We start from the raw sequence: 19,040 nt of genomic DNA on the forward strand, positions 1-19,040 counted from the left end.
ATCTCTCTCTCTCTCTCATTCAATGAGACTCATTCACTATCTGTCCTCGCTTTGTAGAGAGTTAGTGGGGAAGATATTTTTAATATTCTTTCCGAAGAATGGACATTGATATGTCCAAAGCTCCGCCAATTTAGTAGAATGCATAACTAGAATTATCTATAGTTATTATATTACAAATTACTTTTTCATATCATATACAGTTCAATAATTATTTTCTTAGTCTATATTATGTAAATTCATCTATAATTTTGCTGTATTGTAAGCTATTGTATGTAAGTGCTTATATATTGTAATCTACATAAATAAGATAGTACTCAATCGATCAATCAATCTCTTTATTTTTCTCTCTCTCTCCCCCCCCCCACCAATCCTATCTGACAACAATGTTTAACATTCAGTTGGAACGACGTAGCGAGCTAGCTACTACCATCCAATAAAGATAATTTCGTAATAATTTACTCATCGTCGACTACATAGATACTAGAGTGGCCTTGAATGGCACTCACGAGTGTTTCAGCTTATACACTATCACAGTTGCAGTGCTATCTTCAAAACTAACCTAGCCACAAGGGCGGGTTAGGTTAGGTGAGTGTGTGTGCCTACTATTTGGTTTCTTTTCTCATTTTTTTACCCGACACAACCTGTCGTTTAATTTGCGTGTCCCTGTTTAATTGAAAGCGTCCCTCCTTGTCGCACACTTCCCTTCGTTGGGCTGGAGCAGAGTAGGAACCGTTCAGTCTGCGACTGAACCACGCACAGGTTGGTTGTCACTCTCTCTCTCTTTCATTCCGGTTCTCTCTTCATTCATAGCGGGAGAATCGAATTCTGTTACGTAAGTACCATGGCATGAGCATTTTGTTATAGGTATAATATTAATGGAGTTTCAAAGTTTTCAAATGTTTGCCTTTCATTGATTGTTAAATGGTTTTATTTGGGATGAAAGTTCATTCTCCAATTATTGTGATCTGAATAATTATTTTTCAATTTTCATTTTTTTTATATCTTTCTTTTCTATTCTGTATTATGTTTGTTTGTGAAATAAATGAATTGATTGATTGAATTACATCAGTACGGTATCCTACCTGAACTGTAAACATCAGGTACCTATAATAAGCATTTTGTTACAGGTAGGGTAATATTACAAGTTTTCAAAGTTGGGTTTTTTTGAAGGTTTGAACCTTTTGTTGGTTCTATTTGGGATGAAGATTCATTTTCAAATTGTGATCTGGATAATTAGTTTTCAATTATTACATCAGTAGCCTACCTGAACTGTACACATACAGGTAAAGTGCCGGTGTAACGAAATATTCCTAGTACAGAATATTCTTAGTACGTGACGTCACGTACGAAGAATATTCTGTACTATAGTGAGGTCCACGTTATAATGGCAGTGGATAAAGATAGAAGAATAGCGATGCAGATTCTCTGCATTAATTAATGATTAATTATTATATAATTATTAATAATTATATAATTATTATATTTCTACACTGTCAAATACATATTTGGCATCGTTGTGGACCTAGAAAAGGATAGTACCACTGGCTTTGTCGAATGATAGACAAGGATAACATTATAACGTGGACATCACTATAGGGATATTCTGGCATACCGGTAACATATACCTAAGATAGATCTACCTCTTGATTAATTTTTGACACTTGCAGATAGGCCTACTGCTTACGCATACAAAGTACCGTATACAAACTTTGGAAAACTCAAGGCAAGATAAAAAGAATAAAAAAACGTTTAGTACACTTTTATTAAAACTTTAAAATATTTTAATTTTTTAAAAACAATATAAAAACGTTTAGTACCCTTTTATTAAAACTTTAAAATATTTTAAGTTTTTAATGAAAGGATACTAAAAGTTTTTATATTGTTTTTATAAAACTTTAAAATATTTTAAAGTTTTTAATAAAAGGATACTAAAAGTTTTTATATTGTTTTTATTTGAATCAAGTAGCCTATATAAGCGTAGTGATTATTCTAGGTCTAGATCATTATTAAATTCAGACAAGTATATAATAACCCTTCTTCTCATTTAATCTTAGCGTTTTAATGTATAAAGGTGCGTACAGATATACGCGCCGCGAACATGAGCAATTCACTTTTAATTTTAATCAGCATCAGCTGACTATATCTGTATTTCTACAGAAGAGGTAAGATACAGATATAAAAAGCTTGGCATCAGCTGATTAAAAGTAAATAGCTCATGTTCGCGGCGCGTATATCTGTACGCACCTTTATAGATACAGGTAGGGCTAATACGTAGAGAACATTCAAAATATTCCTAAAAGAATATGGTACACGGTACTTACAACAATTTGTTAATGATTATCGATTTTGTGTAAACGGTCAGTAGATGATGTTGTTGGAGTGAAACTGAATACCTTCGGTATAAATAACAAGAGAAGTACAGCTGCTAGAAGAAATCAAAACACGTGTTATCGTATGGGCACGTTAAAGTGACGGTCCCGGCTGAAGTATGGCCCATTGACGGCTTCAATAATATATTCAGGCAAGGGAGAACATCCCTCAGGAACTCCCCACCAATAGAAGCCATACGAACATTTTAAAACATGTGATTTTAGAGGAGGTCCAAAATGCTCTACTTTCGAGGATGAAGAAACAATCAACAACCGTATTATCTACTCTTTTTTCATAAATAAATGAATAAATAGATAAATAAATAAATAAATGAATAAATAAATAAATAAATAAATAAATAATTAATAAATTAATAAATTAATAAATAAATAAATAAATAAATAAATAAATAAATAAATAAATAAATAAATAAATAAATAAATAAATAAATAAATAAATAAATAAAAATAAATAAATAAATAATAAATAAATAAATAATAAATAAATAAATAAATGAAACCTGGATTGATCTCATATAGGCCTATCTATGTACATTGCAATCACATTTTTGTCGACAAGTACTTCTCTAGACCAATCAAATGTCATCTTTTATTTAGGTCCTATTAAAAAAACTTGGAATATTTTGAGACTCATTGAATGAATGTACCAATTACTAGAAGAAGGAGAGCATATAATTATCAATCTCAATGTATTTACATTTGAAATTGACGTGGTTGAGTTTTAGGGAATAAATGAAGAATAGAAAATAAGCAATACTAAAAAAATTAATATAGGTAAGGTAAAGGTAATAGCCTAAACCGTTAAACCTCATTTGGACTATTTTTATCAAAATTAGGGAAACAGTTTTGGGTTTATCCTGTTGATTCTCTCTCAATCATTAATTTGATATTGTGATTGTGGAATGTAATAAATAAAAAAAATATAAGGTAATAAAAGGATATTATGAATGTTCAGCACATTAGTTACCTAATGAATATAAAATATTGTAAACAGCGAACAACCATGCATAAAAAAAATTCGCAAGCATCAAATAGTTAAGTTTGTTGTCATTCAGGAAAGATACATCTCCAATACAATCTGTTCTTTTTGAATGAAGTTGTTTAGAATAGGTGGAAGTACAAGGATAATGAATTCAAGCTTAAAAAAATAGTGTATCAGTAGGAGGTTTAGCCTAAACCGTTAATATATAAACGATATTAAAAATGTTCAACAGATTAGGTACCTAATGAATAATAGACTATTGTAAGCAGCAAATAACCATGCATCGAACAAAATTCGCAAGAATCAAATAGTTAAGTTTGTTGACATTTAGGAAAAAACATTTTCAATATAATCTGTTGTATTTGAATGAAGTTTTTTAGAATAGGTAAGAGTACAAGGAAAATATGTAAGCTTAAAAAATAGTGTATCTGTAGAAGATTTGAAGTAACAAATTTTCCTCGTAGAATACAGTTTACTCAAGTTCATTCAAACAATTATCATTTGTTTTATTTCAATGATAACTGAATAAATAAACTGAATGGTCACTACCACTATAGGGGTACACAGTAGCCTACACTCTCAAGTGTTGAATTATTCATCAATTATGTTAACTGTGTTTTATTATGTATCTCATTTTTGTCATTCAAATTATCCACATAGATGATTATCTAATATTGTATATTATTTATTTTTATATTTTTTGCTTGTATATCTTTTTCTGCGATTGTCTAATATTGTATATTATTTATATATATTTTTCGCCACACTGCACAGAAAGCAGCTGTTTTCCAGTCCCTATGTAGATCTGAAAGACCTTGTTTGCAGACGACGTCAGAAAAGGGTTTCTTTTCCGGTCTAGGCCATAAAGTTGTCTCTTTCCAGCCGCTCATGGAAGTAGTTAATAAGTTATCCGCTAGATCGGGCAAGTGTCCACTTTCAACATCAGCTGAAGTCGCCATGATTTCAGTTCCAGTTTCGAATCAAACTAATTCGCAACCAGTTTTATTCAATTATTTATTGTTGATTAGTGCATTCCGAATTTTCAAAAATGCTTGAAGATGACTGTGGTATTCCAAGTGAAATTTTAAAAGAATCTGAAATCCTGACTGCAAATCTTCTACCACTAAAATCAAGAGATAGGTACGATAGCTTAACGAGTATTCTTTATTTTGTATTCTTTATTTATTTTGTCAGCAATACCTGTAGTGTGGCGAAAAATATCGTTCGCACCACGGGCAAAAATGTTTTTCCAGCTCTCAATCTTTTCTAGTCCTCGGCCTACGGCCTCGGACTTGAAAACCGATTTCGAGCTGGAAAAATCTCATTTTCTGCTCTAGGTGCGAAATATACTATTTTTGCTGGTATCTGTTTTTCTGTGCTATTTTTATTGTAAAATTGGTGTTGTACCGCTGGAAGTTGAATAAGTAAATAAATGAATAAATTCATTCAAACTCAAAATCATCAACTATACACACATGAAAAACTATGTACTATGTAACAACCAACAAAATATAAAATTTGAGACTCACGAATCAATTTTCAAAGTAGAAAAATCCGATAGAACACAAACAAATATTTTCAGCAAAGATAAAATTATACAGGAACTATGTGTATATAAGTAGACATACCTTATCATCCAGTACATTGAAGAATGAATCCATGTCAGTCTTCATCCATCAAACGATGGTTGAAGCACTTCTGTAGTAACATAAATCATTAATACATCATTATACTAATTAATTATCATAAAATAACAATACTTCAAGCTGCGTTTACACCAAAGTTATTAACAAAATGTTAAATTCTTCGTCCTTATAGATGCTATTAGATTGAACATATAACTTATCATACACATTATGAACATTTATGTGTTTGTCATTTTCCGTTCAATCTAATATAATCTATAAGAACTTTTTGTTAATAACTTTGGTGTAAACGCAGCTTAAAGGGTATTTTTTGTCAAAGTCAAGCTCTTCTACATATAAGAATAAAAAATGGAAACATTGAACACAGAACTTGTTCAATACGCCCTGAAATAGCAAAAAAACTGGATTAAAAGCAGTTATTATAACAATTTCACACTTTCAAGAGCCCATATTTCAAAAACTGTAGGAAATATCACAAACCTCCTCTGAACAGAAATTAAATTACACAGAACTCATTGGCGTAAAAAAAAACAACTCATTAAACACTGACAACAGTACATGAGATGTAACACTAGTATTCAAAACATGGATCAGAGTATAAATGAATGAGTAGAGTTATACATAGAAATCAAGAAACCTCTTTACTTGAAGATTTTTACTGTATAAATTCTTACTGTGAATCATGTTTCAAAAATTATTCAATACCGTAAATCATAAAAAAATTGAGAATAAAGCCTTTTAAAGATAGATAAGTTAAGTGAACTTGTTAAAATTTTACTGATAAAAAGCCGAAACTTAAAAATAACAATGAATAACTTTATTATGAAGTTATAATTAATTCTGTCAGTCTCCATCATTTTGTGTACAAGCGAGTTACATATGAATAGGCCTACCAGTGTAATTATTATTTATTATGTTGTTGAATAATTGTTTTTGTTCTGTTAAATTAACCTTCAATGTAATAGACTATAGAGGATTACAGTATATCTTGAACCAGAAATAATCTAATAAATCAAGTCTATATTAAAATCTTAAATCAAGTCTGAGCACTGCGCTATTAAAAAAGGACAGCATTATTATCTAGGTGTCATTTATAATGGAGTTATGCATTACAAATGCAGTTCAAAACCAAATGATATAGTCCAATAATATCATGAAACTGGGTTGCTGAATCCTACTTACATAATAATCCTAAATTATTACATAATCTCAAGACAAATAAACGCTAAATGATACAATGAATGAACCGTTAATATCTAATTCAAGTTAATTTAGTGCACATGAAAACTCTAAAACAGGGACAGGGATAATTCACTAAAACAATCGTGAATCTTCAGTTAAGCTACTCATCAAAATATACTTACAAAAATCAGTTTTTTTGGGCATCTATAATAATTAAAATTAGCTGTTATACATCAGCAATAACAATGAATCACAATACTTATAGCTATTATAAGTAATACTTATAGCTTTTAATTCATAGTATTAGCTGTTGGCATCATCATCAGTGGTAGACTACAACTTTGTGGAATCAACAGCTTTTTATTTCACCTTTCTTTGTTGGGCATCCACAATAATCAAAATTAGCTGTTGTACATGGAGATGAATGAGATCCACCTAATCTGATATAAGTTAGTTCGGTACTATTTAATACACTAACATAACATTTATGAATAAATTTATGTTGTTCAAGGTTTTCCATCTTTTATAAATAAGTATACAGTTACACTTTCAATCCTAGTGGGAATAGGATGAATTGGGAATATCCCAGTTAAATTGAGAAGTTACGTAACTAATGTAATACCGTTGAATACAGGTTTGATGGTTGGATGCCTTGCTTTAATAGGTATCATGTTACATAACACTGCGCTCAGGTGGAATACACAAGTTCAAGATCTCAATAATTTCTCATTGATAAAGCGTGTCTCTCTCATCCTCATCAACTTTATTATTTAAAATAATTAGATATGCTTATTTCGAAGAATGTATTTGACCCCTTTATGAATGGTAAGTGTTCTGGTTTGATGTTGAGACAGACAGGTATTATGATAATATGAAGTACATTCAGTGCAGCACAGTTTTTCTGTATTACGACTCACCGGTTGCTTACATTTGCCACACGAACTCATTTTAAATAAATACAATTGCTCCGAAACAAACTATAACTCACGTATTTTAAGTATACGTTCCAATAATTTACCTTTATCATTTTCGATAATGTTTTGGTTTTGGCTCCTGTAGAAGATGAGTTCCAAAGATTCATCCATCAAAGTGTATTAGGTAGAAGAGTAACTTGTAGGGCTCCAAATCTGGAAAAGAATAAATATTTTCAATTTGTTCCCAGTAACTTCAGTTTAAACACATCAATACTTGACTAAATAGCCAAATAATCCATGCTCATTGGACAATCATAAATAATTTTGTAAAACTGTATTGAATGTGAAAATAATTAAGAGCTGAAAATTTTGTGAAGTGAACAGCAACTACAAGACTTAACCTATTTGGGACTATGTGTAGCCTTATCCAAATTTGGGAGAGGGATAGCTCAAGGTTACCTTATTTTTCCCCTTCCTATAATTTTGTATGATATACTTATAATAATCAAAAAAGAATAATAATAAATGAAGAATGTGTGAGTGACTCGATAAACAATAAAAATAATTTTACTGGAACATTTATCATGATTTTTCTAATTCTTGTTTACTAATACAGTATACTATAATTTAAATTAGTATACTATAAATTAAAATTTGTTACAATAGTAAATTAAAAATCGGAATAGTAAAAATATTCTGTTGAAATCTAACTTCAGTCATACCTTTTAGATCAATAATCTATACTATAATAAAGGAAACAACTGGCTTATACACGTTAACACGTACGGGATAGGAAAATTATGTTTGACGCATCATCACGTCTGAACTACTGGACTGATTAGCTTGAAATTTTGCATATAGATTCTTAATTAACCGAGGATGGTTATAGGCCTATTTTCAATTCTTCAAGATTTCATTACGTCAAGTTTTCAGTTTGTCAAGTTTTGAAATAGACCCTTGCGGAGCACGGGTTTCCTGCTATTTATTAATAAGTTAATGCAAAACAATAAAATGCTATATTAAAAAATTCACACCCCCGAAAAAATCTTCATAATAACAACAATCAATACTAATATGATAATTTGATTGTATGGTATTTGATATGTTGTCAATACCACTTTAATTTATTCGAAAATTAATTTATCTTACAGAACCAGGTTTCATGGTAACACCTATGTTATTGTTGAAGGAACAGGAAATTCAATTAATATGAAATTCAATTAATAATATCACTAATATGATAATAATAGACTGTTAGAAATGATTCAAAACTTTCATCGGTTAACAACTCACTCATCATCAGCAATTAATCAGTTTTTATTGATAATTTTGACATCCATTCACTTTATGCAATAAGAGTTAAGATATCGTTGATGTTAGTAACACTTTATTATCTCAATAGTGGGAATTAGAAACTGCTTTTTCCAAATTCTTGAATAGTTTATCAGTTTTGTAATACATTTCTACCGGATAACTTCCGTATGAGATCGAAAGCAAAAAGTTTCACAATATTACTTTCAATTTCAAATACTGATACTGTTTCAGTTTCATAAGAATGAATTCTTCATATTATTATTTTGTAACCGAATTTTACTTTTGAATAGATCTTGCAGTTCGAGTTTGATTCAATGTTGGTTGAATTCTAAACAATTGTGTTCATTCAATGATCTTTGTGATTAATTTTTGATTGATTCCAAAAAAGTTTTGTGCATCGATTTTATGTGTTATATTGTGTTCTCTTGAAAGTAAGTAGCTACTCGAAACTAATTACATGATCAATATTATTTTTTTAAATGAATAATCAAGTTAATTCCAAATATTTCTTATGAAAACAAAAATTCTCCTTCACAACTGTACAAAACTTAAAAAAATCATTAAATGATACCTAATCAATAATTACTTAGATTTAAGAAAACCGACAACTTTACAAAACACAAATAAATAATATCATTGAATGATTACAATTAGCCTATGCTATAATGGTATAATGCTATAATGCTTTAAATAACTTTTAGTCTAAATTAGAAGTTTTCAGTCAACTGCAAATGAAATTACTCATCAACTAAAAATCATACAGTCTTTAGCTGCGTTTACACCAAAGTTATATACAAAATGTTTATTTTCCGTCCTTATATAATATACAAACACATATGCACATCATGTAGATGATAAGTTAAGTTCAATCTGATAGAATCTATAATGACGGAAAAATAAACATTTTGTTAATAACTTTGGTGTGAACGCAGCTTTATTTCCTTACTGGAGCCTTTCTTTGCTAACTCTTGTATTTTTTTTTATTGGGAACATTATAAAAGAAAAGTGTATTAATAAATCGGAATAAGACGGATCGGACGATTGCATTGTTTTCAATTGCTGTGCGCATACCTATCCGCATCGTACGCATCGTAGATCGTATCCGTATTCTATCCCTTTCTGATTAATTCTATGGATCCAAATTTTTCGTTTTCTCTTCCTACGTCGCTGTACCTCTTCATGTTCGGCTAACAAACAAGTAACAATTATCACTTCTTTGCTACTGCTATCCATCACTTATATACTGTAATATTTGTTTATTAAATTCCTAATTCGCACACGACTGGATATACGTCGCAATGAACTAAAATGCCAATGCTCCGTTGACGACCAGTGTGCGCAGCACCCAAAAAAAGTACGATCCGCCCGATGCGTGCCGTCCGTCCGATGACGATCTGTGTGCGCCCACCTTTAGTGGAGAGACTGTAACAAGTACAAACAGTACCGGTGCTGTATTGTACATTAAATTATATTTTTTATTTTATATTGTATTTTATACTGCCCCAGTTTATTGCTGCTATGACCTGTTGTCAATAACATTTCATTCACTAACACAATTCAATCATTTTTCAGCAGCAGCTTTTCATCATGATTTGAGTGGAAATCAACACGAATTATGGCTTCATTTATAAAGAGTGCATTCACTCGCTACCCTGTGATATCCAATGCTGTCGTCTATGGAACTATGTGTGTGGGTGCTGAGTTCACACAGCAGACTTTCAAACGAAACTATAGTGTGAGTACAAATAATTTCAATAGCCTACAAATTAAATAAACCAAGTAAAAAGTATACATTTCATAAAATCTAATAAGATTCAGTTGAAAGTGGACTCTATATTTTGAAAATGTGTGTATATATTAGAAGGTGTTCACTACAGACTATCAACAAGAAGCGTAAATATAATACACGGCATAAGAATACCTTCTCTGAGTATCATAGATTGATCTTGTATGAAGAAAAGCCTAGTTATATTGGTAGAAAGATTTACCAAGTACCAAATTCGGTTGCAGGAAATATTAAGGATAAATGAGTTTAAACGAAGTTTGAAAACATTTCTAAAGGTGGGGTGCTTTATTATAGTCTGAAGGACTATTTTGACTACTGTAATAGAGTCAAAGACAAATAGTAACTATATACTTGATATAAATTTCATGTAGCATTGGTGTCTTGCTTTTTTGGTACCTAGCACTTTGACTACTCTGACGCTGTTGAGGCCAAACAGACGTAATATATATCTATCTAAAGTGAATAACAATGATATGGCTGATCACATATGATATTTTGTTGCAAAGAGGTAAATAAATTAATAGATGAAATTGATCTAATGACTAAACCAGTTATTTATCTTTGAATCAAAAACCATCGCAAAGTAGTTGCTTTTAAAGTATGTTTATAAACGCAGCAATAATATTCTAACAACTTTTAATTAATGTGATTTTAAGTGGTAATTTTCTCCAATAGATTTATTTTTACTACATTTTTGTAGAATAATCTCAGCAAATCATTTATTTCATTATTACAAATAATCATTCTCATTGTTATTATAGCCTAAGCTATATCATTTTGCCCTGGAGAGTGATACCTCAATTTCAAGTTTTGAAACTTTGAAAATAGATGTAAGGTGTGTTGATTGTTTTATTGTAACACAACGGTAGATATTTTCATAATTTTAAAAATAATAATTTACTAGCTGACCGTTATGGCTTGTATAAAATGGGCGCTGCTATCCAGGGATCGTCAGTTCGGTGTAAGGGTAAGCATTCCTGACCAGCAATTAGGAGGTACTGGGTTCGATTCCCGGGCTGACAAATAGTTTTTGTATAGTATCGCTCATCGAATTCCCATCTAGCTGTTTACCCTGTTGTCAATATTTGCAATAGTAGTAGAAGTCTTCGGGGTGATTTACAGCATTTAATTCGGGTTTTCGTTTAATAATAATTTGATCTGAAATGTTGGATGTCAACAGGAAAAATCGAATCCTCCACCTTATGACGTAGCATCCTTAGGAAGATATGCTGTCGTTGGAACCTGTATAAATTCTAATCTCTTATATTTCTGGTAAGTCGAACAATATTATATTAATTCTATTGAAAAATGTAGGCTATTGAGTTACAACATTATTAATTTTTCCCCATTTCTTACATTTCCAAATTGAATAATGACTCAATTGTCAAAATAATTTATAGTGGGATTATTCAAGAATTGACTCATAGCCTACTTTTAAAATCCTTGACTCATCAAGTATGATAAAAATCTAGTTTATATCATTAATAGACATGGAGAAGATTATCTTAGAATAAAGCCGAATAGGAGTCAAGTTGGAGACATTCATTTGAGTTGAAAAATATGAAAACTGATGAGTAATGAAGATATGAAGAAATGATTGTGATGAATTATAACGATAGGGGATTTAAGTGTTTCAAAGCACAGATCTTGTTCAGAAATAATTTTTGGTTACGTTCCAGGTATAAGCGGAGATTAGGCCTATCATAAGTTTTTATGGAATACATACCGTAATTTGCATAATAAATACGATGAGCAGTATTTAAAAAATAAATTAAATATTTAATAGCTTTCATAGCTTTATTGTGACAAAATTGGAATAATTTAGATTGTTCACTCCTTATTGTGTGATGCTTTGTTCATGTTGCGTTGTATTTATAGAAGATTATCTTATTCCCATATGGCACTCACCTTACCATGCTCATAACCTTACTTAATAGGATCCTTTTTTATCCTTTGAAACCCTTAGAGGCAAAATATCTCAAAATCCGTTCTTAGTGCGCGTCTAGCATGTTTGAAAAATATTTGTGCAAAGTTTTAAGTCTGTAGGACAATTAGTTTGAGCTGTAGTGTGATTTTACATCAAAATTTTCGAAAAAATGCCCTCTCCTGGACCCACCTGTGCTCCTGATCAAAATTTTTCTGCATAGATCTAATTTTTTTCGTAGCTGAACAAAAAAGTTCCTCATGACTTTGCTGTGCAATGAGCGGTTAAAAAGTACAAAATTTTGGGGGGGCCCCAGCTCCCTCAGGGGGGCAAATTCCTGAAAATCCTTTCTTAGTGGATGTTTTCAGGCTACCATAAACAATTGTGCGAAATTTCAAGTTTTTAGGCTCAGTAGTTTGGGCTGTGGTGTGATTTCAGTCTGTCGGGGCTTAGCCTTTTATAAGTATAGAGATAAGGCCCGGTTGCACAAAAGCCAGTAAAATTTTAACCGTAATTAATTTCACGAGAACAAATCAGAGAAGGCATTTTTGATAAGACGGCTTCTCTGATTGGTTCTCGTGGGATTAAACACGATTTAGATTTAACTGGCTTTTGTGCAACCGGCAACAAAACTTTTAAATTTCAGCCTGACTTCAAGAAAAAATTGTTCAATGTCTTCATAGAGTTCATTCAAATGCTACATTACTCAGATGACAAAAAATTACATGAAAAATACTTATTTAAATAGAAGAAAATGTACCTGGAGCAAATCAATATAGGGTCGAACCCAATCAATATTGTCTACTATTGTTTACATTCTATAATTTGCAAATTTGAATGTAATTTGAGAAAAATACATTTTATATACAATATTAATTACAAAAATAGAACATTGATAAGAATATCAGGAATACTAATAAAAACTATTTTTCCAATAGTAACTTATTGAACTTAATTTTCTAAGCAATAAATCTAATTGGCATAGGCCTACCACTCTTTGATGAAACATATACTTTTTCAATCAATCAAAAGTAGAAATTTACTAGGAGTTCGAATATACAGAGTGAGTCATATGTATGGGAACCCTTCAATAAATTGGAGACTGTTGTAGATATAATACTGTAACTTTCAGGATAAGTTATTGGTCATAATAAATTATACTCTACCTTTTGACATACAACTGAATTTCAACCCTCATAAGAAAGTGACTTATGGGTTGTAACTCGAATATTTTAATTGTAAGCACCCATATTGTGTGGTACATAATTTTTAAGGCCTTTCTAAAAGAAGAAAGATGACATCAATAAGAATGTTTTATGATACTTTTATCCAAAATGGCGGCTGATTGAAGTTTTAGTTTTTAAAGAAATAATTGATTAAGTTCAATCAGCCGCCATTTTGGATAAAAGTATCATAGACCATTTTTATTGGCGTCATCTTTCTCGTTTTGAAAAGGTCTTCAAATGATCTATCACACAATGGGTTCTTACAGTCAAAATATTTTGGTTACAACCCCTCATTTCTTTAAAAACTAAAACTTAAATCAGCCGCCATTTTGGATACAAGAATAATAGAACATTTTAATTGATGTTATATTTCTTTTTCTAGAAAGGCCTTTGAAATGATGTACCTACCACATACAATTGGTTTTTACATTTAAAATATTCGAGTTACAACCCCTAAGTCACCCCCTTATGAGAGGTTGAAATTCAGTTGTACGTTAAAAGGTAGAGTATTCGACCAATAACTCATTCTGAAAGTTACAGTATTATATCTACAACAGTCTCCAACTTATTGAAGGGTTCCCATACATATGACTCACTCTGTATATTGCAGTTACCTTACAATTGATTTTGTCCACTATCCATGTATTGCATGATATGTTGTGCCAGTCCTTTCTGTCTGTCATTTAAATGTAAAAACAGAAAATTGTCAATAATCAACTGCCAAACACTACCTGTAGGTACAAATGGCTGGACAAAAATTTTTCGGGAACCGCCAAGAAAACAATTGTGAAAAAATTACTCTTGGACCAGTTTGCTATGACGCCTAATCTGCTAATTATCTTCTACATCAGTAAGTGATTTCGATAATTGGATGTACGATTATTAATTTATTTGAAACGCATGAACCATGTCTCTCTCTACCCCATACAGGTTCACACATGTGGAAAATCTAAGTCCAGGCACGTCTTTAAGAAGTATTTTCCACAAGACGATTCTCACACAAGTTATACTTTCACCTATTTTTGTAACTTCTTTTTACATCAGTGAGTAGACTCTGTTTTTTGAGTAATGCATGCGGTTGTTCACAAGGAGCGGGCTCACTGGCTTAGACGTCAAAAAGTGAATTTCAAAAATCAAAAATACAGGTTCACTCAGGTTCGATTTGCATTCATCACTTTGCACGCTTATTCATTGTAATATTTTACAAAACTTATATTCTTCTTAAATACTCATGAACTCATAAGCTACACAAATACTTCTCATTACTTTTGCTTCACTCAACACAACAATAGTCTAATTTGACCACTCTATAATATAGAGTTTATATAATATTGTCTCTTTTCTGTTTAGGGCTACTTGTAATATAAATAGAGATGCAAATCTCAGTAATAATAATAATAATGTCTCTGGTCGAGGGTACAACACGACCAGAGGAGTTTATTCAAATTATAGACATGATTACAAAAAGCATATAAGCTACAATTATTTATTAATACAATTGGTTGATTATTTGCTGATCTAAGAAAATGTGGCCCCCACTATATATGAATATGTGTCGGGATGCCCACTAATTTTGCTATTGTTTAATATTTTATGCCAAAAGTTAAAAATTCTAATAAAGATACATTATTTTGCGAGTCACTAGAAGTTCATAAAAACCACATTTCTACCCTTTTTTGAATCATTTCATCACAACATTTTTCAAAATTCATGCCATTTCCAAGTGATTTGAAGTAAACATGTTGTGATCAAATAATTCAAAAAAGGGTACTGAGATTTGTATTTCTATTTATACTTTATATAATATCTCTATAATATATAATATAATATAGTTCAATTGATAAGTAGCCTACGGTAAACTATTAAAAGACAGTCTACAGATGAAAATTACTGAGATATTGCATTTATTCAAATGCTAATAAATTAATAAATATCAAACTGTTTACCCTGTTGTCAATATTTGCAGTAGCAAAATAAGTATTCGGGGTTTCATTCGGGGTGATTTACAGCATTTAATTTTGATTTTCGTTTAATAATAACTATTAAAAGACAATTAAAGCTGGATTTGTACTTGACAGTGACAGTGAACAGTGATAATATAATTCCCATGAATTCTAATTGGACTATCCCCACGCAGTGTATGAATAATCCTATTAGAGTGGGAGAGAAATTACTTTTAACACAGCTCTTTCTCGAAGACGGAGAGGTCCGATGCTCTATCCTCCACTAATCACTCCCACTACCTAGCAGTATTCTCCTTCTTTTGTGTCTGTGTGAGAGAGCTTTTCAACGCGACGCACCAACACTCCCCTTCCAGCTATTGCTGGCAATTTTCCAAGTCATACTGGTCAGCGGGTATAATATTGTTTTCATCACAAGAGCATGAAGCAAAATGACACGGCGCATCCAATTGTGCGCAGGATGTCTGTCTGTGTCTACGCTACAAACTGTGGAGGGAGAAATGGTTTCTCTCTTCATGTTAAAAGTAATATATCTCAGACTTTAGATCTTATGGGAATTATATTTTCTCTGTCGTGTGCGAATTCAGCTTTATAGAACAGTAACCTATATTTTTTATCAACTTTTAAAGCTTATTGATTCACCAAGCTCATTTGAAACGAATAATGCTTGTTCTTGAAGGTTTATGGGTAATGATATTATCAAAATTATATTAGAAATATACCAAGCTACGAATTAGAAGTTGAGAAATGTACAATAATTATTATTGGGTTCAAGTGTTCCTTTCAGAATATATACGGTAATTATTGTTAAATTGTACAAAAATCAACTAAAATACTATACCAGAGAATAGCGATACAATAATTATACTGGTTTTAAAGATTGGTTATTCTATGGTCATGCTTATACCCATACAATTATTTCAAGAGTAAAACAAAATAGTTCTAAAATAATGTTGATTTTTAATCAACATACTGAATTATAGGCTACCGGTATCAATATTTATATTGCTTGAATTCGTCCTAGATAATGACATAGAGAAACAAGTAGATATCCCATGGTACAGGGCGTTCATGTCGTAACTTTTACTGTTATTCCAAACCGATTACTGTCAATGTTTACTGTTTTGTTGGGGTGAGAGTGTATGAACGGCACAGTATGAGAGACTACGAGCGTCACACAGCTTCACGGGACAGAACTACGTGAACTATCGGCTTGGGATAACAGCAAATGTTGCGACATAAACGTCCTATACCATGGGATATTTACTTACGCTATTATTTATCTATGATAATGATTAATTACTAAAGAATAAAAATACAGAAATTGTTAGATCCAGGAATAAAGTTGAGAAGTCATTGAAAAATAACATCTTTGCCGATGCCAATTCTGAATCAATAATTTCAAAACTTTATTCCTATTAATTTTATTTATCACTTTATCAGAGTGAGAAGAAGAATAGTCAACATCAATCTACTCCCCTAATCTTTTACATAAATAATACCTTTAATATTAAATTTATTCTATTTATTCCATTCCACAAATCACAATATCAAATTAATGATTGATTGATTGATTGATTGAGTACTTTATTTATGTAGATTCAATATATACTGGCTTATACACTTATATACAATAGCTTACAATACAGCAAAGTTATAGATGAATTTACATAATATAGACTAAGAAAATAACTATTGAACTGTATATGATATGAAAAAGCAATTTGTAATATAATAACTATAGATAATAATCATATTGTTATGCATCTACATAAATTGGCGGAGCTTTGGACATATCAATGTCCATTCTTTGGGAAGAATATTAAAAATATCCTCCCCACTAACTCTCTACCAATTGGGAGAGAATCAACAGGATTAACCCCAAACAGTTTCTCTCTCTAAGTTTGATTGAAATAGTCCAAATGAGGTTATGAAAACACTAAGATCACAAAAATTTTACAGTCCAAATATAAATTATACAAGAATTTTGTATCTTAGTTGATCAGAAAGATGTTATGTTTATGTTTGTGAAGGGACGGATTCAAAAAACCTCACACGTCAACCGAAGCTTATTGTGTGTCCAGAAAGATGTTAACAAATGATATACACTTAAAAATGTATTAATAAATCGAAAAATATCAAAGCAAATTGATAAATTTGAAGCCAGAAATTTTGTATGATGATTTCTTCCATAGTTTTAATACTATATTGTATAATGTATATGATGATTAACTACTCGTATTAGTACCCTAATTATGATTATTATTAATTACCGTATTATTCATGTCCTGAAAGTTGAATCAAACCATGTAGATCCGTTTTTCAGGAGTAGTAATTTATTTATTTCATTTCATCCACTGACCTCCTACAAAAGGGGTGTATGGATTTGTCAAGTTCATACAACAAGAAAATGTGTGCTATCCTCTCTTAAACCTTCAACTTGAGGTTTGTAATGCTCATTGAACTCCTCCACTGCACCGTTTAATTTGTCTCGTTACTTATTGAATGCTCTTCATAATGATTGATAACGGAATTTTTCAGGTATGAGTATAATGGAGGGGAAACAGGACATATTTGAAGAGTGCAAGCAGAAGTTCATACCGACGTTCAAGTCGAGCTGTGGCTTTTGGCTGCCTGCGCAAACCATCAACTTCCTATTGGTTCCCCCCGCTGCCCGCGTCGTCTATGTTGGCACATGCTCCTTCCTCTGGCTCAACATCTTATGTCTGCTAAAGAGCGAAAAAGTGGCCGAAGACACACCCGCTCTAGAAGCTTTATAAACATCGATTCTATGCCACATCTAGATGTTGGCCCAATGTCGACCGGCGTCAGTGTGTGGATGGGTGGTTTGCCAGCGCTGGCCTTGCACCTTTACCAGGCTGGGCCAGCTTACTGGGCCAACATATGGCTGTGGCATTAATAAAAATACGTAATTGGACCAATAATTTAATTGAAAGTTTTTGAACATCAATTTTATATTACTAAAAATATATGCTGTTGATTATCGATTATTTTTTTCACTACCTTTATTTCCTACCTTTTTTCACCAAAAAATCACTTCACTTATATAGGCTACATAATTAAAATTAATAAAAACAAAATAAAAACCTTATGTAGTACCCTTTTATTGAAAGTAAAGTTTTCAATAAAATGATACTACAAGTTTTTATTTTGTTTTTTCACCACTTTTTTCACTGAATGTTGAATGTTGAAGCCTAGCTGTTAAATCATCATTAAATGCCGCGAGAATCAAACGCAGAAGCCTTTTTTCGAAAAAACCTCAGATTGGTTATCATAACATGATTTTAAATGTTAAAGCCTTTTGTCACAAAGTGAAGATCATGTTCCTTCATTCTTCTGTGCTTTTGTGCCTATCTTTTTTTCGCTGGGGATGATGCCTACATGAGCTCTAGGCTTTTGCGTGGGTAATGAAACTGATAAAGATAATGAACGGTGGGTACGAAACTAATCTATCCAACTTATAAGTTAGAAGCAGAGTATTTTTTTGTAAAAATTTGTAACACTCAAGTTTTTTATGTGGCGAAATTACAAAAATATAGGTATTACTAATGTTTACAGGAAAAGTATTTTCATCTTACTTATATTAAAAGTAGGTAATATGACCAATTATCATTGAATTTGCCTTCAATATTATATTGGATTTCAATCTTCAAGTTTTGTGTAGCTCATCTTGGGGCTGCAAAAATATCGGTTA

General features: G+C 31.3%; 1 protein-coding gene across 16 annotated transcripts; it reads left to right on the forward strand.

Moving 5' to 3' along the window:
• Positions 1-357: 357 nt before the first annotated feature.
• On the forward strand, positions 358-18,336 carry LOC111055010 (mpv17-like protein). Of its 16 annotated transcripts, none has more exons than XM_039429086.1 (6): positions 402-585; positions 679-832; positions 10,001-10,163; positions 11,395-11,486; positions 14,102-14,214; positions 17,867-18,336. In XM_039429086.1, exons 3-6 carry the CDS (start codon positions 10,044-10,046, stop codon positions 18,103-18,105), a joined length of 564 nt encoding a protein of 187 aa, XP_039285020.1. In that variant the 5' UTR covers positions 402-585; positions 679-832; positions 10,001-10,043; the 3' UTR covers positions 18,106-18,336. The 16 variants fall into 16 exon arrangements, with proteins under 16 accessions (XP_022197881.1, XP_039285020.1, XP_039285022.1 ...); XM_039429088.1 differs by lacking the exon at positions 14,102-14,214 and adding an exon at positions 14,295-14,407; XM_022342175.2 differs by having other exon boundaries at positions 10,004-10,163.
• The last annotated feature ends 704 nt before the right edge of the window (positions 18,337-19,040 follow it).

Source organism: Nilaparvata lugens, chromosome 5 (assembly GCF_014356525.2).
Source record: "Nilaparvata lugens isolate BPH chromosome 5, ASM1435652v1, whole genome shotgun sequence".
In the NCBI taxonomy this organism is placed as follows: Eukaryota; Metazoa; Arthropoda; class Insecta; order Hemiptera; family Delphacidae; genus Nilaparvata; species Nilaparvata lugens.

Coding starts and splice junctions, on each gene's coding strand:
- LOC111055010 (XM_022342189.2), top strand. CDS start 10,044: ATGGCTTCATTTATAAAGAGTGCATTCACTCGCTACCCTGTGATATCC. Junction 10,164..11,394: donor CTTTCAAACGAAACTATAGT/GTGAGTACAAAT, acceptor GGATGTCAACAG/GAAAAATCGAATCCTCCACC. Junction 14,215..17,866: donor GCTAATTATCTTCTACATCA/GTAAGTGATTTC, acceptor GGAATTTTTCAG/GTATGAGTATAATGGAGGGG.